Source organism: Plectropomus leopardus, chromosome 10 (assembly GCF_008729295.1).
Source record: "Plectropomus leopardus isolate mb chromosome 10, YSFRI_Pleo_2.0, whole genome shotgun sequence".
NCBI classification, from domain to species: Eukaryota; Metazoa; Chordata; class Actinopteri; order Perciformes; family Serranidae; genus Plectropomus; species Plectropomus leopardus.
In genome coordinates this window covers 14863071-14886085 of record NC_056472.1, presented here as the reverse complement: position 1 = coordinate 14886085, position 23015 = coordinate 14863071, and the positions used below count along the sequence as shown (strand labels likewise).

The 23015-nt window shown below is 42.4% G+C and overlaps 1 protein-coding gene across 1 annotated transcript; it reads left to right on the top strand.

The window, feature by feature from the left end:
* The first annotated feature begins 1474 nt into the window (after window positions 1-1474).
* LOC121948779 (matrix-remodeling-associated protein 5-like) lies at window positions 1475-22248 on the top strand. The gene is made up of 12 exons (XM_042494244.1): window positions 1475-1808; window positions 2466-2692; window positions 3566-3695; window positions 5232-5473; window positions 7082-7233; window positions 7969-11453; window positions 13412-13553; window positions 15054-15189; window positions 15588-16784; window positions 16895-17102; window positions 17854-18075; window positions 18576-22248. The coding sequence occupies exons 2-12, from the start codon at window positions 2505-2507 to the stop codon at window positions 20709-20711; spliced, it is 8238 nt and encodes a 2745-aa protein (XP_042350178.1). The 5' UTR covers window positions 1475-1808; window positions 2466-2504; the 3' UTR covers window positions 20712-22248.
* Window positions 22249-23015: the final 767 nt, after the last annotated feature.

Genomic DNA, 23015 nt, shown 5'->3' with positions numbered 1-23015 from the left:
CACAAACTTTGTCAACAGAAACAGCACCAGCTGGGGTTAGATGGATGTTTTTTCCAGTAAATTCTGCAACCAACACCACAAAGCAACGATTGATGGCACAAAGGTCATGTCCTCTGTGTTATTTCTGGGAAACTGGGGGGGTTATTGACCTGAGGAGGGTAACAAAAGACAAAATCTGACATGTATAGGACAAAAAAAACTTAAATTGGCTGTTTTTAACCAAGAAATGCTCAATTCCATTTGATTAAACCAAGGAGCAGAATTTAGTGTCTTAATTTGGCATTGTGGAAGAGGTTACTGAAACAGCGTTTAAACATTTAAGTTGTAGTTTAAGTTGATAACTTTAATGAAAATGTATGAGTCAGATAATTGTGGAAAAAATCCTGTCCCTCGTCCACTCCATCTACTACTGAAGACATTCTCTAGAATAGACTGCAAAGCACCAAAAATATGCCAATCAGAGCCAAGGAGTCTCACATAGCTGTAAGTCATGTCAATCACAGAACTACGATCAAACTGTCAAACTAGGCAGTGCTGATCAAATATAGATCAAAATTCTGCTACCGCACTGCCTATTTCTCATCTCAAATATTTTCAGAAGCATTTGGTAATGTACTGTTTAGCTATAAAATGAAATGGTGCAACCAACTTTCTCATTTTACAGCTAAAGAGTACACTAAAATATGTTTAAACATTCACTGACATGATTGACAGCTGCTTTACAGACTCCCAGCTCCGATTGGTCTTTTGTTCTCATGTGATAAAGCCAAAAGAAGCACTAAAATGTAGTAAGAGGAGCATGATTTTTTTCACACATTGTCTGTCTCATATAGCACTGTGGGAATAAAGTGACAGTTTCAGCAAAAAAATTATATTTTTTTAATTATAAACTACAGCTTTAAGGACGTACATAATCTTTATAGAAAATATATATAATAGAAGAGTTACTTGAATAAATACTTTCTGAGTCTGGTCATAATTAACTAACTAATAAATAAATTCAAAAAATCTCGGGGGTGGTGGTGAGTATGTTTGTATGTATGTTTTTCTTGTTGTTGTTGTTTTTTTAATCTTTGCTGAGACCCTGCTGCTTCAACCAAATAAGAAAAATAGTATTCATTGAAGTAGTTTACACTGATCAGAGGAATCAAGACGCAATAAACATTATCCAGATTACAATAATAAACGGAGACAGAGTGATCAGAGAAGTTATAAATGAGTTTTGTAACAGTTGGTGTAAAATGAGCTGCAGCTCATCGGAATGAAGTCCTCTCTTTTTGGCCTCCATGCAGCGTGTAAAGATTTGAAAAGAGAAGCAGCCTGGAGCGCAGTAACTTTGTTACCTCTGTGTTTCCAGAAAGCCCCTCCCTGAACAAACCCCTCAGCCTGAGCGTCACTCAAAGTTCACTTCAGTCCAGTCCCCTTTCCTGAGCTCAAATACACATTCACACACATCCACTGTCATCCACACAAACGCGCGCACACACATTCACACAGCGCCAGACGCTTTTGCAAATAACCCGCCTGCCGCTTCCAGCGCTACTTTTCTTCTCAGGAGACGCGCACGAAGACCTGTTGGATGTTACTGAAAGCATTTTGAGGCTGTTGTGCGGAGTTGACAAAAGTACCACTACTTTTTCCCCCTTCGCTCTCTTCAGTGACATCTTTTGTGACAACTTTTTTGGGACCCCCTTCTCACTTTATTGGTGAATAATCGGGTTAATTGCATATCATATTTCCGAACCGTGCAGTTGGATTAAAATCAGCAAAATGAATAATTCCGTGAAATAACTCCAAAGGATTTCAAGGTATGCTCTCATTAATTTTGCACAGTTATCTATTAATCTCGGATGCGTCTTTTTACAGTGAGTAATTGACTTTAATTTCATCTTCAAGTTGAAAACGCCTCTCGAAACTATCGCTCTGCATCTGGTTTGATGTGTTTGAATGGTTTCAGTGGATTTGTACGCTTGTGCGAGATTAGATAAGAGAGAGACAGAGAGAGAGCACGAGAGCTTCCATGGGGTCTAATTTTACCTCTCTTTCTTTATTATTGAATCCTCCTGCGCTTTTTTTTATTTATGTGTTGATATCTGTCATTCAATCAAACTACTGGGCACGTGCATGGGTATATAGCCTAAAGGTCTGTTTTTGTTTCAGACAGGTGCAATGTGTCAGTGTGGATTTAAGGATAGAGAGTGTCATGTGTTGTGCAGATTGCAAATCGCCTGGAGTTAAATTTTTGTTTTTGGGCTGTATGAATAAAACTGACTTGACTTGTGTGTGTGTGTGTGTGTGTGTGTGTGTGTGTGTGTGTGTGTGTGTGTGTGTGTGTGCGCGCGTGCGCGAGACAAATCTCTCTGTGCACACACGGGGGGGGGGGGGCATCTGGATTTTGGGACATGTCACTGTGGTGCACTTTGCTGCCCTCCATCACTTTTGAAATCCTTTTTTCTCTTTGGCAGCATTAATCCCAGTGTGGTTCCTCCTCTCGCCGAGTGAAGATGTTTCACAGTATGTGTGTGCCGGCGGCACAGCTGACTCTACTGGTGCTGACACTTGTAGTGCCCATGGGCCACACTTGCCCGAGGAGCTGTAACTGCTACCAGGCCAGCGAAGTACACTGTACCTTCCGTTCCCTGCTCACTGTACCCCCTGGCCTGCCTATACACACACGCCGCATAAACTTAGGGTAAGGGGATATATGTAAGCAAGAATAACATTTGGAGGTGAAGTTCTTTTATTTACCTTGCAAACACACCCCACAGATTTTGGAACCAGGTATCAAACTGAAGTTAAAGGTCTGGTGAGTGGGGTTTATGGGGATATATAGGCAAACATTAAAAAAATGTAATGAGTAGGTTTTCTTTAGTGTATAATCACTAGAAAATGAGAATAGTGTTTTCATTACCTTGGACACGTTTATATGCACACAGGAAGAGAGTCCTTGTCTACAGAGATTGCTATGTTGAACTGCCATGTTTCTACAGTAGCCCAGAATGGACAAACCAACACTGACTGTAGAAAGGCTCATTCATGCCAGGTTTTCATGACAGCTGCTGTAGTTAGCAGCCCTTGAGTTTTGTAATGTGAAACTGCTATATTCAGTGTTTTACTGGTTTAAAATCACCAGATCCCTTTGGAGAGAAAAAGACCTCTGCAGATAATCTCCTGGTAAAAACCTCCTGAACTTCTGGATCTTAAGTTATTAGACAAAAAAAGAGCACACATTAGCAAGAGCTGGGCTCTGGTGAGCCAAAAAGCATCTAAAAAAAATTGTAATGTGAAACTGCTTCATTCAGGGTTTTTACCAGTTTTTATCACCTGGTCCATTTGTTTTGGAAAGGAAAAGACCTCAGGTGTAATTCAGCTCCCAACAAAACACTGCTTAACGATGAACACTGAAGGAATCTTGACTGTAAGTTCACCCTTAACACACAGGAGAAGTTTAAGCTGGTTGAAATATACAATCCCTATCCCTTTAAGTAATGAGCTAATGCAAAAAATCATATTTGTTGACTTACTGATTTGTCAGGTGGATGACGCTGTTTCTGTGCCCCTGTAGGTACAACAGCATCGGCAGCATCCATGACAGTTCTCTGGCTGGGCTAAAGAAGGTGGAGCTTCTGATGCTCCACAGCAATGACCTCCACCATCTTCCAGATGGAGCGTTCAAAGACATGAAATCACTACAGGTAAACAGGAAGAAAAGCAACAACAACATGCATTAGACCCAATATTACAGTACAGGGCTGAATGGAAAGGAAGTACATTTGTTACCAAACAAGCAGATGATGCGACTACAATAAATTTGTTTTTCACGGAGCTAACGGCAGTCTACATTGAGAACATCCTGAACTGTCCTTTGCAAAACCAAACTATTGATGCTAGATTATAAAATATATGGTTGTAATAGGGAAAATAAAACATCTCCTCCTTACATATTTAACCTCTGACTTGTAAGAGATGAAGGTTTTTGCAGAACACAGATGCGTAAATCAAACCTGGACTAAGTCTTCACAGAATGTACTTTAATCCCTGTCCAGCCTCAGGCAGGGAGGACCAAACGGAGGATCCTGCACTATTTCAAATGTGCTTTGTTGCAGAAAACTCTATTAAACTCTATATTTGCAGTTCTTATAGTTCATAATCTGCATACCCCCCCTTAACATAAGAGAAGAATACAGTCAAACAGTTTGAAAGAAAAGATTTCAGTATTGAATGTGAGTAATGCAGGGATTATCAAGATGTATAGCACTGTCAAGAGTTTGATAAAATTAAGAAAGGATGCTACATTGATAAATATACCAAAATAAAAGGATTATTTTACATTTTAACTGTGAAACCTGTGTGCAAATTAATGTGACGGTTTTACATGATTCTGTTCACATTTTTCTAACTTCTGTGTAACTAATGCATAATTTATGTGCCATCATTCTTCTCACTGCTCAGTGACAGAAAACACGCTGGACATTGTCGCAGCAACCTAAGGGCAGAGTTAGCAGTCCGTGGGGAAGTGATATTACTCAACGAGCAATTGTTCCCTTCATCCCCCAAGCAGATGCTGATATATTTGCCATTGTGTGATAATAGGCTCCATATTTCCATGTGCTGACATCTTCACGTGCGAGATCTGTCAGCAGCTGGAACTCTGCCAGCTAAGTAGCCTTCCTGCAGAGCAGATTTATCATAAGCCTCGCAGAAACACAATTTCACAATGTGGTTTTCATGGTGTGCCTTCTTAAAATTTGGTGACTTCTCCACACATGACTAGAATAGCAATAGATCCCCCGGAGTCTTCTGCTGAGGATAAAGAGCTAAATTTTTATATTTGAAAAGTTGAAGACCCCTAGTGCAAGAATATCCTTTTAGTCTCCCCTGCTTTGAATCGATAAATTCACAGCATGAATATATCCCCTGGTTATGTGCTGTGGCCTATCTTCTCAATTTTACATGTGAGGTCATGTGCTGCTGGAAGTATTTCCTGCTATGTTTTTAAATAAACAGACCACATCCATTTTGCTTACAAATAGTTTTTCACCCAGCTCTTCATTCTCATTCCAATTTCCCTCACATCATTTGTCAAAAATTAAATTTTATAAGCATGTGGTGACCAGTGACAGGCTTACGATCATAGCAAATACTTGTTTTCTTCATCAGTTTTGGAGCCTATTATTTGATTGCTCTTCTAATCCTTCCGTTCACTCCATATCCTGCCCTTCCACCCACAGATCCTAAAGCTGAGTTATAACAAGCTGAGAGAGATCTCTTCATCTCTGACCTTCTCTGGCCTGACCTCACTGCTGCGTCTCTACTTGGATCACAACCTCCTCCAGCACATCCACCCCCGGGCCCTGCTCCAGCTGCCGAGCCTCAGGCTGCTGCGTCTGCAAGGGAACAGGCTGCATCAGCTGCACCCTCACACTCTGTGCACACTGTCCCTTCTGAATACATATTACTTTTCTACACTCAGGTGAGCTTTGACAATTAAAAGCACATAATGTGATATTAATTTTCAGGGAAGTTACAGAATTATATAAGTTAACTTTTAACATTCCTCAAAGAAAAGTAAGAGCCTAATGCTGAAGCGCTATGACTAAAGCTGTCACTGAAGCTAACAAAAACATCGCCTGGTAGACCACTGGCACTTGATTTGAATTATATGTAAATGCAGAAGACACAACACAATCTTACAATATTATAAGCATTACCAAAATCAACTGAACTGACAAACTGACCTGCTGCAAGGTTCTCCACACAGTCATTTATTAGTGGCATCCCGTCACAATTAAATACATCCGTTGCCTCATATGGATTTTATATTTTTGGAGCTGGACCTTTAATTAGGAGTGCTATTGGAATATATGCACCATCATTGCACCACGCTCTCAGAGTGCAGAGCGTACTATGGGCACAGATGAAGAATGCCAGGTGCAGTGAAAGTGGATCTCTCAGTAAAACTGAAACTGATCGACAGATCAATATCCAGCCTTAAAATCAAACTCCTCAAACTGCTGCTGAGGACATAAAGAACAAATGAGCTGTGCTGCATTCACAGACCTGTAAATAACGTCTGAATTTAGATAGGGGACACATAATGATAAAAAAAGGGACACACACACACACACAAACAAGATCCTCTCTTTCAACTTAAGATATATCTGAAAACAGCTTTGGCTCGCCAGCTTTATCACTCAACAGTAACGTTAGGTAGCCTAATCTTCACCTAACTAACGCAACAGACGTTAGTTACCTCAAATAAGTTGTTGCTTTCATTACTGAAAATGACATCAAGCTTATTTGTCTCAAAATGTTTCCCACAAATGCAGTCCTAAGGATTGGGCTGATAAGTTCAACAAACTCCTGACAGTCTAAGGCACCCCATATATTTGACGGACACAAGCTGTTGGTCTCCTCTATTTTCAGAGTCCAGAGCTGTCTTTGAGCATGTTTGCACTTCACAGATGGAAATCTGAAAAACCCGAAGCCTTCTCCTCTCTTTATTGTTACCCGGCACCCCCATACACAGCAAGACTTGTGAAAATAATACAGTAGTTTGGTATAGCACCTACCACAGAAATAAAATTCACAAAGTGCTTCACAAAAGAAGACAATAAAAACATGAAATCAATAAAACAAAGGTAATACAGCAATAAAAACAAAAGCCTCAAAATGAAAATAAAAGAAAAGACCATAAAAGGTAGAGTAAATACAGACTACTGAGGACCCCAGGCAGATGCTGCTAAACCATTTTCTTTTAAATTCTATGCACGTGATGCAGCAGTCTTCTCCAAGGAAGTTATTGTAAATAAACACTGTGATATGGTCTACTTGGACAAATATACCTATATAACTAAAGCCATAGAATTGTGTTGTAACCCTTTACTATATCCACTTGTATTACCACTGAAGGGTGAACATGAAGTTGATGATAAAAATGATGGATTATTGTCTCACACCTGAACTGTCACCTCTCACTGCTCGCTCTATCAACCATTCCTCTATGACTTTCATTCAACCTTTGTGTTCCCCTTTCGCTCTTCATCCAATCTTTTCTTTGCTCTGTTTTCCCCTCCTGTAGACACCTAGACCTGTCCAACAACAGCCTAACCACTCTGCCCAGAGAGACCTTGGCGACAGCACCTCTGCTGGAGACTCTTGTACTGCAGGCTAATCTGTGGAATTGTGACTGTAGGATGAACTGGTTTCTCAGTTGGAGTTTGGCTCATCCAGGTGACTGTTAAGTCTAAAATTGTATCTGCTTTCACTTGTTTTGTCTCCCATGTAGGGAAGAAATAAAAAAAAAATAGATAAGAAGATGAGTAAAGAACGAACACGGGGAATGGATTGAGAAATGGAAAATTACTTTGTTGATAATTCTAGTATTTAAGTAATCTAACAACAGTAATATATGACGTAAATCCAGCCAGATGATAGAATGCTGGGATGAATCAATTTCCTAATACATCTGGTTTTGTTATCTTGATACCTCTAACAGCTCCCCACCTGCTTTTCATCAAACACTCTTCTCTGTTTTGCTTCATTTTCTGTATCTCTTCCAGTGTGTCTTGTGGCTGTTATTGAGATGTGAAAGAGGGCTGGACCATGAAATGTGTCTCATTGATATGCCAGACTTAACCTGCCATGACTAATCCACGATGACAGCACTGATGTGTTCAGGCAGCTGAAATATAGGCTAATGATTGCTTCGTAATAATGAACTGATGCATTTCTCTGATTTACGAGTGGATGAAGTAACCATACCAAATTAGTAAGAGATATAAAGGGTAATGGATGCTTAAGAAGAGCTGGCATGACTAATATATGACACCCCTAATATGCATTGATCGTTGAAATGTGCACTAATATGTTTATATAGTTGCTATGCTGTTATACACATTTGATATGCTGGGGATGGTAACACTGCCTTTTATGACATAATTTTCTCTGCTGCTCTCTTTCAATTAGGCCTAATGAAATGTCCTGGCGGCCCTCAGTGTCCAATCTGCGCCTCGCCCAACTCCCTCCAAGGTCAAGGCATGCTTGAGAAGACCGACCTATCCTGCACCTCGCCTGTAATCCCCTCCCCAGGAAGAGACACCCCTTTGGAGGCAGAACTCATTGAAATCCAATCAAGTGAATCCTTCAGAGAGCCTTTAGGCACTGCCTCTCTGGGTCTGTCCGACCAGCAGGGGAACAGTGTTGATCTGGGTTGCAACATCACTCACTCCGCTGAGTCCCAGGATATTACTCCTCCTCCAGATTTCTCCCTTTCCTCCTCATCCCCTCTCCCCCTTGCTCTGTCACTCTCCCTGGAGTGCCCTGTGGAGAGACAGAGCTATGAGAAACTTTGGAGGATCCTGGCTTACTACAGTGAGACTGCGGTTCGCCTGGAGAGGGAGATCATGCTGAGTAAAGCCCCAGCATTGGCCTACCGCTACAGGCAGGTGGCAGAGACAGACGGATATTATCACACTGGAGTCAAAGCGTCTGTTAAAGCTAGACCACAGTGGTTGCTGCAGTCAGCAATTAGCATTCAGCTAAACAGAGCGCAGTCTAACGGGCACAAAGTTCAACTTATATACTCAACAAGAGTTTCTGCTCATCCTGACCGTGCGTCTCCTCCCTCAACATCCTCCCCTGCTTCTCACCAGTGGGTGCTGATATCAACTAATCATACCACCACAGCATTGGCAGCAGTAGCAGGCAGTAACGTGGACCTGTCATGCCCTCTCCTAAGTTCTGGTAACCCGACAGTACAGTGGGTTCTCCCAGATGGATCCAAGCTCATCATTCCCTCCAGCAGCCTTGATGGTAGGCTCCAGGCTTCAAACTCTGGCTTACGTCTTCACAAAGTGCAGCTCTCAGATGCAGGGATATACTACTGCATAGCGCGGGCAGGTAAGGATGTAGATGTTCTCCCCCTGCGCCTGGCAGTTGAGGAGTCCTCTGTGCCGCCCTCAGGAGAGCAAGTGGGACCTTCTGTCATCGGAAATGTTGGGGAGCCAATCACTCTGTCCTGCAAGGCATCAGGTTCACCTTCACCTCATATGAGTTGGGTGTTACCGGATGGAAACATAATACGTCAGGGATTAGCTGTATCAGGTGGGCTCAGTATGCAAGTTAATGGGAGTCTCTCTCTGCGTAACCCTGCTCCAAGGGATGCAGGTCATTACCGCTGCATTGCGGTCAACCAGTATGGTAGTGACTCTCTGTCTATGCAGCTGGAATTAAACTCACAATACCCTCCACCACTTAGGACTTCATTTCCCAGAGGGCCACAGTCAGCCGCTGGCCGGTCAACCAAGATACGAGCACCATTACTAATGGAGGGATCGGGGGATGAAGACGAAGAAGAGAGAACTATTGTTGGCAATAGGGGCCATCCACGCCCTCCCCAACCTCCCCCAAACAGACGCTATCCAATCGGCAAACCCCGAAGACGTGGACCTATGAGAGAAGGCCCTCTAAGAAGAGGAGGGTCTTTATCTTCCACTGACCAGAGAAGAAACCGCTTTGATAAAAGACGTAGGATAACCACAAACAATCAAAGGATAGATCCTCAGAAATGGGCTGACCTCCTGGCTAAGATACGACAAAAGACTGGTAATGTTAATAACAGCATGCCTGTCACAGCAGGAAAGCACACAGCTGAACCAGTGGGAGGAGGCAAAGGCGTAGACAAGGGCCAACTAGAGGGACGTGATGGTACAGAGAAAGGTAGGGCTGAGGGAGCAGGGGTGGAGGCAGAAACTGAGGGGTCATCTCTTGATGATGCTGATTTACAAGAGGAAGGCCTACAGTATGTTCACCCTGTTCACACAGAAATGCCAACAGAAACAAAAACAAGCACTGAAACAGACTCAGAGATAAAGACGGAGAGGCCAACAGAAACTCAGACAGATATAGAGAACGAGCCAGAGAGAGAAACAGAGAACGGATCTCCGCAGACAGAGACAGTAACAAGCCCAGAGACACAGAAAGAACCAGTCACAACAAAGCCAATCTCAGGAACAAATGACATTGTCCCAGAACTAGGCAAAGGAGTTGAGCCTGAAGCAAATACCAATCCATCTAGAACCAGGCCTCAGAACCCCCGGCAGGGACTCTTCCCTAATTTGGTACCTAACTCAAGGCCTCAAAGCCCTTGGAACTCCCGCAGGAGAATCGGACAACGAAGACGAATCATTAACAGGCCCAGGGGGCGCCCTTTGATCCCGCCCCGACCTGTCCCTGACCCCACAAACCAGAGGTCACAAACTGCAACACCTGACACTACCACAGTTCACATTAATACATTGTTGCTGGCCTCAACAACCACATCTCCAGCTATTTTGTTGACACACAGTGACCATATTAGGACTGCTTCAAATGATGCACTAAATCCTCTGTCTGTACCTGCTTCGAACACTCATGGCATCTCCACTTCAAAACCCGCCTCCCTTTCATTGACTCCCTCTACCTCCCTTCTCACCTCATTATCCCCCTCTCACACAAAGACATATACAGACACTGTGACTCACTCAGACAATATCCCAGACACTGCAGTGTACACACCAGCACCCACTGACTCCGGTGCTGTGACCGCACAGACACATGAGACACACACAAACGCCAGGACACATGGCATACAGACACACACAGAAACACACACAGCCTCAGGCAAACATGTTGATAAACCCTCAAGCAAACACAGTGAAGAGCTTGAGAGGAATTTGTGGGGTGTACCATATGTGTCCCACTCCTCCACCTCTTTCTTACTCACTCCTTCCTCCGCTGTTCCCTCCACAGTCTCCACTGCAGCTACAACTACTACTGCAAAAATCAAAACAACTTCTTTTACTACTCTCAAGAGCACGAGTACTACTAGTAGCACTACAAGTATACCTACTACTACAGTGAGAGAGGACACACATCCCACAACAACTTCAAGTACTCCTATAACTACAAGTCCCACCACATCAACTACAACTACCAGTATCATTCCAACATCAAGCACTACCACAAGTACTACAACTACTCTCACTTCTACTATGACTACCACAATTCCTATTCTTACATCTACTACTCCTTCTTCAAATAGCTCATCTTATAGGACGACTACTACCACTACTAGTACTACAATCTTATTCAAAGCTATTCCCACAACTCCAAACCCTACTACTACTACTCCGACTAGTAGAATTACCATCTTAGCCAAAACTTCTCCAACTACTACAAGGGTTGCCACACCCAGTACATTTTCTACTGCTACCACAACAAGAACCACAACGTCAATCAGGGAGAGGCCAAGCATTGTTCAAGTTGATCCCAGAGGGAGGCCTGTTTCTGGGGGTTCAAGCAAGAATCGACCCCCTACTGACTGGAAGAACCCTGGAACTAATTCTATCCCTGATTCACACAGCAGCAGGCCACGCTGGCCCCCCTACCCGCCGCTCCCTGCAGCCCCTGGGGTGAGTTCAAATCGATTCAAATTACATAGTATTGGTATTTCATGGGTTATTTTACCCACAATGGGTCTTAAAGCAAGCACATACATTACAACCAAGAGTAAGAGCCAAGCTTGGGCGACGATTTGGTCTTTATTTGTTAATATAACTGCTAATTTATGTAAAATTTTGCCATTTTTCTGCCCCTTGCTTTCAGTCATTCATTCAATTATTCATTTATTTAAGTGCACTCTCAAATGTAGTTTGCAGTTCATAAAGCTATTTTTCTTTATTGTCAGCTAAGTGCAACTCAAATTAACATTTATTTTCTAAGTCAGTGCTGGCCCAGAAAATAATAACCCACACGTATATGCGTGTGCGCGCGCATATACGCGCACACACACACACACACACACACACACACACACACACACACACACACACACTCGACCTTGCAAACCCTTGGGCAAAAGCTTAGCAGAAATGCACAATAGATCTGAAAATAGTCTAATCTGTATCCACATGACCTGTTTATAACAATTCTTCAATTTCACGGATTTTCCTGAGCTCTGCCAGAGACCCTGCCAGATCTGAAGAAGAGATGAAAAACATATGTTCCATAATCAGCAACATTATGTGTTTTGAGACCCTAATCTCAAGGGCTTTGAGATAATCAATTGTTAATTAATTTCCAGAGCTCTGTTGGCAAGCCTTTGCAGACCAAACCACTGGGTCCTCTACCAATGATTCTAAATCTGGGATTACAATAATGCTACATTGAATTTGTGAACCTGACCAATGCTTAAAAAAATCTTCACTAATTAATTAAAAAACTTAATTCACATATTAATGTTGTGAAGCTACTTAAAAGTGCATTTACATGGACACGAATTACCTGTTTATGAGGCTTATCTCGGTTGTGATCATATTCGGGATATGATGTTTACATGAGCACTTACAGTTACTCATATTCCCCGTGATGATCAGTACTAGTAACCCAGTCATTGCAGTCTATTTGCGCAGACGCCTGTGATGTTAACAAAAACAAACTAACAATAATCTTCTTTTTTTCAATTTCTTCTCTGCTCAGATTACCACCAGCTTTCTGCTCTGAGAACATCTGCGTCACTCTTTCTTTGTCTCCTTCGACCACACACACACACACTCACACAGTGTATTTACTCACCTAAAGCTATTCTTGAATGCAAACACACTACTCTTATAACACTGTACACACTGGTGCCAGCCCGCTGTGTATTTGACAGGGGAGCAGTGGTTGAAGATATGCAGTTTATTTAATTACTGAATGAGAAAACTCCTTCCTACTGTTCCTTCTTTACTCCAAGTGAAACGCTGTCACCTGTCGTCATTGTTTGTGTTTCTGTTTCTTTACTTGGCTGAAGCTATGCCTGCACATTTAGTTGGTGGCTCTCAATAACCATGATAATGTGTATACCTGCAACAATATCTTGAATTATTGAAAGCACTCTTATACATATTCTGGTTCCTTATAAACAGGATATGGTGTTTACATGCTTAAACACATCAAGTGGATACAAAACCAAGTCCATGTAATGCACCCAATGACTTTATCCATACCTCCACAAGTTTTGATTCATCTAGTGTTTTGGTTATTTGTTGTATTTATTCCCATGAAAATTGTTACAGAGATAGCACTTGGCCAAATTATATGTTGATTATACTGTGTTGATGATGTAGCTTTGCTTTTTTTGCTATTAGACTATTCTCATTTTTCATCCCTCGCTTTACTGAAGTTGTTGTTAACCTGCAAGTCCTCCAATCACATGCTATTTAGTTGAAAAATTAAAACAAAACTCCAAGAGCAACACAATGCTGCAGCTTTGCAAGCTGAGGAACTTTCATTAGTAGAGCCATGCTCTCATATGTCTTCTAGCTTTAATCATTGTTTCTATTATGCATTACTTTGCCACTATAATCCCTTTTCAAAAACTTTTTCATAGGCCCCAGTGGTGAGATCCAGGCCGAGGATTGCAGACCCACACATCAGGACAGTGTCGTTCCCTGCAGAGAGCACAGCCAGGCTGGCTTGTGAAGCTCAAGGAGAGCCAAAGCCCTCCATCACATGGACCAAGGTCGCCACAGGTAAACACAGAGCAGCACACATTTATTTAGACACACACGCACGCACACAAATGCACATATTGGAGACAAAACATCCCATGAAAAGTCATTGAATTCCACAATCTTGTTTTCCAGGCCTGGAAAATTCATGGAATTAGTCAGTCTTATCTCTACATTACATTAAATATCCACTTGAAAGTGCATCAAATCTAGTCCATGAAAAACTCAGCAAAGTTTTCTAGATCACCAAAAACCATGCATACATACGTCTTTTCCCTTCATATAAACTGGTATTCATAAAGGGGGAATGTACAGTGAGAATGTGCACACCTCATGCATTCTTTAGAGCAGGCGTACACACAGTTTTAGCTGAGATAGCTGCGGGTAATATGATAAGGTGATTAAATATAAGTTGAGAGATGGAAAACAGAGCTTTAAGGTTGCTTGTCAACTTCACTGATTACTTATTTATTTATTCATTTTGCAACTGACGCTGCATTCTGTACAATGCCAAGCAAAGGGGCATTTACAAAATTAATGTTATTTCTGAGTGACAATTTTCACTATTATTGTAATTTACATTCATCTCCCTTTTAGTGATTGCCGAATTTTATCATGTGGAGCATTTTGTAAAGTTAGTTTCCACATGAGCACGATAAATGAATCATTGATTCTTCTAACATTTACGACAAAAGAGGTTCCACTGTGACAATGATTTGCTGCAATGTGATAAGTTAATGGTACAGACGCTACAATTATCCACAGCTGTGCATAATGCCAGTTTTTCTGGCACTGAAATTGCACTTTCTTTACTGTATTTCTCATTGACAGGTGTAATGATGGTCAATGGGCGCACGTGTCAATATGCAAAAGCATGGTTGTGGGAGTTTCTACGTCTGTTTATGGTGAACTGTGGATGAGTAAATGAGGCTCGTGTTCCCAGCGCCAAAATGATTACCATTTAAGAAACAGAATCAGATGTTCTCATGGCAAGATGAAAAGAACGTGTATGCATATTTTTGCCCATGTGCGTACACAGTTTTAGTTGTGAGTTTTATGCATCTGGCTCCTGGCCCCTTGGTCAAATATATATGTGAAGAAACCTGCCATTTATATGGAGAAAAACTACAGACTACCTACACCTTTAAAACAGAAAAAGTAAATGTTTGTGTTCACATTCTGAGGTCATTGAAAGGAAAACCACTCAGCTTTAGTGTGTACTAAATGAATATGACCACATTTTACACTGATGAAATAACCCATTTACACCCAGCATTACGCACTGGCATGCACACAATAGGCTTTTCTCTTGCCTGCCATGTGGGAAACGCATATTGCAAGAAAGTAATGGAACATTTTGTGCGTTGCATCACTGGGTTTACTTCCTGCTGTGCCACTCGGCATGTCCGCGATCATCCTTTCCTCTGTCTCTTACTCACTCTCTAACTTTCTTTCCAACTCTGTTTTTCTCACTGTTGCTCTCTCTCGCTGTCTGTCTGTCTGTCTGTCTCTCCCTCTCAGGAGCAGTGATGTCAATGCACTCCAGGGCTCAGCGTTTTGAGGTCTTGCCAAATGGCACCCTTGTTATCCAGAATGTTCAGCTGCAGGACAGGGGCACATATATCTGCAGTGCACAGAGCTTTCTGGGTCGTGACAGGTGAGACTGCTGATACCAGTTATGAATATTAATGCAACATGTCCCATTCAGTTATAATGACTATGGGACAAAATATGTTTAGTATTAATTACACAGGTTTAAGGCAAACTGCAATTCAATTACTGAGTATTATGCATGCTGTGTTGGTATTTCACCTGCTTTTCAGGTGAAAACAGTTGCAGATGTACGTGACTTCACAGCCTAAAGTCATGTGCCAATCTCTCCGTATGTGTGTGAGCCATGTTTATATCAGGAGTCTTTGAATTGTTAATGAATGCCTTTTGGTGATTCCTTAATCTGTCAAATGATATTTATGGTTGTGTTCTCATTCCAAATGTATACTTGAAATCTGTTGATGTGTTTCTATATTGAGTGTGTGCTGTTTTCCTCCATGATAGATTGCTAACCACCCTGGAAGTGTGGACCCGCCCCCCTCGGATGCAGCTGGCAAGCTATCGGGAAGCAACCATTCATCAGGGCGGAGAGGTGCACTTGGAGTGCCAGGCAGACGGCGTTCCCAGCCCTCTGCTCTCCTGGGTTCTACCTGATCGTTCTGTCCTGACCACCGCTGCCCCCTCCACCAGCCGCATCACTGTGGACACAAATGGAACTCTCCACATTTCAGTAACTTTACCAAGTGACAGAGGAATGTATCGCTGCGTGGCCTCCAACTCAGCAGGTGCTGCCAGTGTCTCTGTGCGTGTACACGTGTCCTCCTTGCCCCCAGTGATACAGCAACCCAGAGAGGAACACCTGCTTTTGTCTCTGGGGAGGCCTGTTTATGCTCACTGCTCTGCCCGTGGTGCCCCGCCACCAACTCTGCGCTGGCGAATCCCAGATGGGACTCTAGTTCGCCCATCCCAGTTTCTCCATGGCAATCTTTTTGTCTTGCCCAATGGGACACTGCACATTCGAGGAGTTGGGCCAAAGGACTCTGGGAATTATGAGTGCACAGCAAGTAATGTTGTTGGAGCTGTTAAGAGAACAGTAAGGGTAAAAATTGAAGGAGAAGAAGGAGAAAGGGGATTTGGGGGAGCAAGAAATGAAGGGGCAAAAGCTACTGAAAAACCGCCTCCCTCATCTACACTTCATAAAGACAGAACTCTGTCCAGCCACCCCTCAAATCCATTCAACTCCACAAGACTCTCCCCTTCATCGCCCTTTGACAGATCCAGGACTTCGCTGCTCACCCCAAACTCTTCTCACTCATCTTCTCACCCTCTCCGACCCAGCTCCACTAACTCGCCTCCTAAAATCAATAAACCAGTCACTGCTTCCCCCACACATTTCAACAAAACAAAACCCTCCTCTGTCTCCCCACCCTCCACACTACCTACAAATAACATCAAAATCTCGCCCGGCATTGTAAACAACACAAGAGTTACTTCTTCCTCCTCTGACAAAAGCATAGCCTCAGCTTTGCGTCCATTGCCCGTCTCCCCCTTCAGTAAAGCCCGTATTGTTTCTACGTCACCCTCCACCACTACTGTCCACTACGGGGTATTTTTACAGCTCCACTGCTCTGTAACTGGCAATCCGTCACCTATCATCATTTGGAGGACCCCCGGCAGGAAACTGGTGGACATGCACTTCAGGTACAGGGGATATGAGTTTGTGTTAAGGTTATATCTTGAGGTCATTCTGGTAGTATTGTGTCTCAGTCTATATGTTTTTGTGTGTATGTTTGTCCGTGTTTGAATTTCAGTTTTGACCGACGTCTGAAGGTGCACCCTAATGGCACCCTGTCAGTCCAGGCAGTAACAGATAAAGATGCTGGAGATTACCTCTGCATCGCACGCAACAAAGTCTCAGATGATTATCGCCTCCTGCGTGTCTCAGTGGCTACCAAGCCTGCCAAGATCGAGCCAAAGCAGCCAGTCAATCAAATGGTGTCATTTGGCAAACCACTGAAGGTGAGCTAAATGAAAAAGAGCGGATTCATATCTCATCTCTGCCTCGCTCCCAATAATGATGTTTTTTCTATTTACAAATAACAGAAATAATTACATATCACACACCACTGTTCCACTGTTGAAAACTTACAACTAACCCTGCCTAAAACCTAAAACAGTCCGTCTCCCATACCTCCACTGTCGAGCTTTCAGAGCCTTATTTTTTGAAATGTTTTGGGTGTCTTCTAACACCAGGCGTTGTGCCAAACATTTCTACAGCTTCAAGCTGTGTCTTTGGTTGTTTTTTCCTGATCAAAAAGTGCTTCTTTTTTTTTACTCAAACAGAAAAGAACGACCTGTCAGGTCACAGCCTGTTATGAATCATCAACAGCAGCCTTCAGGGGATAGGACTTCACACATGAATATTTAACAGCTCAATAAAAAACAATGTCAAGCGGGCTGAAATGCAAGAAAGAGGACACCGTATTGTGGGAATTTGTTGCCCTTCATTTTTAATTTTATTTTAACATTAATAAGCTTTAAATGTTATTTTGAATGCATTTATATTCGTGCTGCTTGGCCGTGTTTTCTACTGTGAGTTTTCTTGTTGAAGGCCCCAAATACAGCCTTACACAAGCCTAAATATACAGTTCTGTTTGCATCACTCCTTAAAGATGTTATATCTCAGCAGCTCTCAAAAGTTCAGCTTTCATCAAAATAGAAGTCACACAAACTTTTAAATGATAGCAATAACAATCTTTGCTCCCTGCAGGTGGACTGCCAGGCATCAGGACTGCCTGACCCAGCTGTTCGTTGGAGCTTACCAGATGGAACCATGGTGAACAGTGTGTTGCAGGGGGAGGAAAGAGGAGGGCGAGCACGAAGGCTAACTGTGTTTGACAATGGGACCTTACTGGTTCCAGCAGTGGGTATGGGAGAAGAGGGAGAGTACACATGCTATGCAGAGAATCAAGGGGGTCAAGACACCATGAAGGTAAGAAAAAATTTCCTCCTGCAGAGGAATATTTGGTAGTATTTGTAACATTTCAAAGGTCATTCATTATTAATCATTTGCTTTATTCTGTAGACGTTTAAAAGTATTAATTTTTTTTTGTTGAACTTAAAATATTCACTCTACCAATGCAGCATAGTTTTAATGAATAGTTCAAGTACAAATAAACTGTTCTCAGAATATGGAGTGAATTGACACACATACTCTATAATCTTTTAAACATTTACAGAATAAAGCTAAACAGACGAACTGTTTAATCTCAACTACTAACCTTTGAAATGTTAAAAAATCTGTAGCCAAAAAAGTTTTACCAAAAATTAATTTATTTCATTAATATAGGTTTTCATTAACACTTCAAAATCACTTTATTATTTAATTATGCTTTAATGAACTTATTCACATTATGCATTGTTTAATGAAAATACTCATCCATTAATTCATTTCTGGTTAATTAATAATGCATTCCAATTCAATCTTTTAAGGTCAAAGTAAAAGTCATGATGTCGTCTCCACCAGCCTTCGCTGATGACAGAACCTACAATGTCATCAAAGTACGTCAGGGGGCAACTGCCACAATCCGCTGCCATGCCACGGGAGATCCTGCACCGATGGTAACATGGTTTTCCCCAATGCATCGTGTCATCCCACGAAGTTTGGGATCTGGTTTTTATTCTGAGCGGGTTGTAGTAGTTTCAAACGGAATTTTGGAGGTGCGTCTGGCTCAAAAGACTGACACGGGAAACTATACATGCCAAGCAAGCAATTCGGCAGGGGAGAGGAGCATGGTGGTGGGCCTAGAGGTGGAGGCTCCTAACCCTGGACTGAGTGGCCATGTGGGAGGAAGAGGTTGGAGTACCAGCAACGGGCCTGGTAGCGGTTATAACAGTAGATCAGGTGACAGCATTAATAATGCAGGGATAAACCAGTATGGATCTACCAACAGAGACACAAGCAAGCCTGGCAGCAATGACAGCAGCAATAATGGCTACAGTGATAACAATGGAAGGATAAGAAATATTGTACCAAACACTGATGTTAACATAGCAACCAGTAGCTTTAATCCTGCCCTTAGAGGTGATAGTAGAGATGGAGCAAATCAGCCTGTCAGTGGAATCACAACTCAACTTGGTAGCAGTGTAATCAGTGTCGGGGTGAGCGGGGCTCAGAATATAGGCATTAAAACAGATAACCTCGGAATAAATGGAAATGGGCCTGGCATTATGACTAATAGTGCTAACATTTACAGCACAGTCAGAGGAGGTAGTGTAGAAAGGAATCTTGGGACTAATAATAATGAAGTAATTTCAGGACGGGCTGGTAATGATGCTAACACTAGTGGAGAAAATGGCAGGGTAAGTGATACTTCTAGAAATGTCGGCAGCAGTGTTTCTAATAACGGCGTTAGTTGGAGTAGTAATGTAGGAGAGATCAGCGATAACAACAGGAATAGTGGTGCTGGTGTAGTTGCTGGTAATACAGGTGCTAATGCAGTTGTGGGTGTGGTAACAACAGTGAAGCAGCGAGCTGTGAAAGGCCAAACTGTTCTTTTGCCATGCCCTTCCCAAGGCTCCCCTCCCCCACGCCTTTCCTGGCTCCTGCCTGGTAACGGTGTCTTGCCAGCTCCTTATTATGGCAGCCGACTTACTGTGCACCGAAATGGCTCTCTAGAGCTGCGAGGAGTGCGCACTAGTGATGCTGGGACCTTGGTTTGCATAGTTAGAGGTGAGAGAGGACAGATGAGGATACAGGTGGAGCTGGAGGTCTCTGAGCTACAGGAGGAGGCCAGATCTCCACACAGGGGAGCAACTGTGGAAAGGCCTGTGCAGGAGAACACTCGTATAATCGAGAGGCCTCGCTCATTGGATTCGGCTCAATCCTTCAACTCAAGGCCAGCATTGCCTGGGACACTTCGTCCAAGAATCCCAATTACTCAAAAGCCTCTACACAGAGCCCAGTCTTTACCAGTTTTACCTCGCCCAGTTGGCCCTCCACCCCGCTCAGTGAGCCCCGTCTCAGAGCCAGCAGTCAGCACCAGAACGGCTCCCTTAGTAAGCATTATTAATGGAGAGACTCTCCGTCTTCCTTGTCCTGCCTCTCACACCTATGGATACACCCAAGGCTCGCTCACATGGACAATGCCGAGTGGCAAATTGCTATCCCGGGGGGAGAGCAGTGACTCAGGCCGATACATAGTCCAACAGGATGGAACACTAACAGTGCAACATGCCTCTGTGTTTGACCGCGGCACCTACACCTGCAGATCCAGTAGTTTTGACTCCTCTTCAATATCAGTCGCCACCGTTCCCGTCATCGTCATCGCCTACCCCCCACGCATCACAGCAGGCCCCTCCCCTGTGACCTACACTCGACCCGGGGTTGCTGTGGAGCTGCCATGCCTGACAATAGCAACTCCCCGGGCAACAATCACCTGGGAAACACCAGACCTGACACAGCTGACGGCGATGGGTCAGGCTCGTATCTATGGCAACCGCTACCTTAGTCCTCAGGGATCTTTGGTGATACAGAACCCGACAAGCCGGGATACAGGATTTTACAGGTGCACCGCCAAAAATGTAATAGGAGTAGACACCAAGGCGACCTACCTGCATGTTATATAATGAGGTGAAGCAAACACACACACAAACATGCAGCAGAAAAACAGAGACGCCATCAGTCCCCTGACCTGGTAAATTAACTTTTCTGCTGTTAACACTGCAGCTGTTAATACTGTATGTGTCCGACATGCCCAATGGAACTGCAAGACTCCATGCAGGAGATACTGTTCAGAAAATCTCAGAAAAGAAACTACTAATAAACAGGTATATGTCTCATGTATGGATTTTTTAATGTTTGATGGCTTCAATACTGAATTATTTTTATATCAGGAGCTGCAAGATTCTCTGCAGGTACCACTTCATGCATTTTAATCCGCTTAAACAAATCATTGGTGTTTTAGGAGGGTTGTTTTCTGTGTCTTAGCGGCCTAAAACCTATTTTGAAGTGAAGTCAAGAAAATGTATTACATACTGATGCACAAATGTAAATGCCCACATCTGTAAGCTTCATTTGTTTTAGCACAGCATGTTTTTGCAACACTGTTTTTTTTCCTGCCTTGTGTTAAAATGCAGCCCAATGCAATATGGACAAAATCATGGTTTTGTGTAAAACAAAGAAGAAAATCTTGCAGCTTTGGGTTTTCACCTGGAAGAGGGGATTAACATTCTTCCATCTTTGAGCATGTAACTTAAGTATCGCTAAACTCGCCTAAAAAAGATGCTTTTCTTGACTGCTTTATTTCATTACTTCATGCATTCATCCAGCAACACTGAACTACACTATAACATACAGTATTTTACTGACTAAGTCACTGAAAATAGAGGATACAACTCAGCATCACACAAAGAGGCTGATTGTCTTTTATAGCTGTCTACAGGCACAATAATATACAATAATCCAGTTTGGTGTTTATTCATAAACACCAAACAGGATATTATTTATTAACATTTGATTTTTTCAAATGTTGCAAACTGGGACTTCATTTGCCAAAATACTAATAGGATTTAAAATTTCAACTTGATATTCACTTTGTTAACCATAGAAATACTTTCTTTTTTTTAATTTATAAACTCTATATTTGACAAACGTTGGATTTTGTTTATGTGGTGCATATATAGCAAACAGTAGCTTAAATTGGCAACCTTTTTGTGCATTACAGTGCCTACATGTTACGCTGAATGTGTAACAGATATGATGATAGAAGTCCTCAGCATTACTTGTCACCCACACATCTTTTTCAGGACTTTTTGAACCTTCTCATGACTTATTTGTAGGTTTCAAACCTTAGCATGTAATCTTCTACCACCATCAAGTGTATCTCAAATTCTCACGGCATTTCTGTGGCAGACCCAGATATGGTACAAAGCAGTCATGTAAACACAGCTCTTTGAAGATTTATCTACATGATTATTTTGATGGTTCTTTGATGTTTGTCCTTAAATTATTTGTCTTGTAAAGACTCTGTTGTAAGACGCCAGTGTTTTGTCATAAAGGGAGAAATTATTAAATTTTTATTAAGTATGTTTGATGTCTTACAAGTCACAAATGAGTGACTACTTGTTATATTTTGAACAACTTCATTTTATAAATAAAAGTGGAAAATGGACTGAAAGTGTTTACTCCGTGAAATGCCAACAGCTGAAGCACAGTTTTGTTCAGAAATATGTGACAGACACAGTGTGTGTGCTTATGAGAATGTGGGTAGAGTCAGGGTGAGAAAAGAAAACACCTAGTGTGAATGCAAGAGTGAGGAAAGAAACGTTTCCTTCAGTATATTATGAGAACAGAAACTCCTTATCCCCAGCTCAGCTGTCAAACCAGGAAATGGGGTCTTAACTGTAGATGAGACACATGTTGATGACATCATATTGCTCTCCCTGGGAAAAGCAATAAAACTCACAGCAGCCTGCAGAGCGACTCCATGCACCACCCTACGCTCACACCTGCCATGTGCTGTTTACAGGGCATATTCTGATTACACTTAATACTAATACTAATGAGCATTTAGTTGAAACAGGTTTCCCCATGAACCATCCAACAGCATAATGCCAAATCAGGTGCCTTTCAGCTCAAGGACAGAGACTCTCCGAGGGAGAAGAAAGGACTGGAGTTCTCTGATCAATTTACAGCCTTAAATAGTGCAAACAGACGAACGTTTCAATAACACTGTGTCTTCATCAGAGTTAAAGAGTAAATTCATTAGAACTAATTAGGCATTAGTTACTCAAGACTCAAGACATTATGAATGAGCAGTGCACTGTGATGGGGCATTATTCTGGCCATTAGTATGACAGAAAATAATGCCAGCTAGTGGTGGATCCTCGTATAAGCTGCTCAGGTGGTCACCTTGGGCACCACCCAGAGGG

What these genes read in the sequence shown, in the direction of transcription:
- LOC121948779 (XM_042494244.1), top strand. Translation starts at nt 2,505, where the DNA reads ATGTTTCACAGTATGTGTGTGCCGGCGGCACAGCTGACTCTACTGGTG. An exon ending in ACACGCCGCATAAACTTAGG is followed by an intron (nt 2,693 to 3,565) that starts GTAAGGGGATAT and finishes GTGCCCCTGTAG; the next exon opens with GTACAACAGCATCGGCAGCA. An exon ending in CATTTGGCAAACCACTGAAG is followed by an intron (nt 17,103 to 17,853) that starts GTGAGCTAAATG and finishes TGCTCCCTGCAG; the next exon opens with GTGGACTGCCAGGCATCAGG.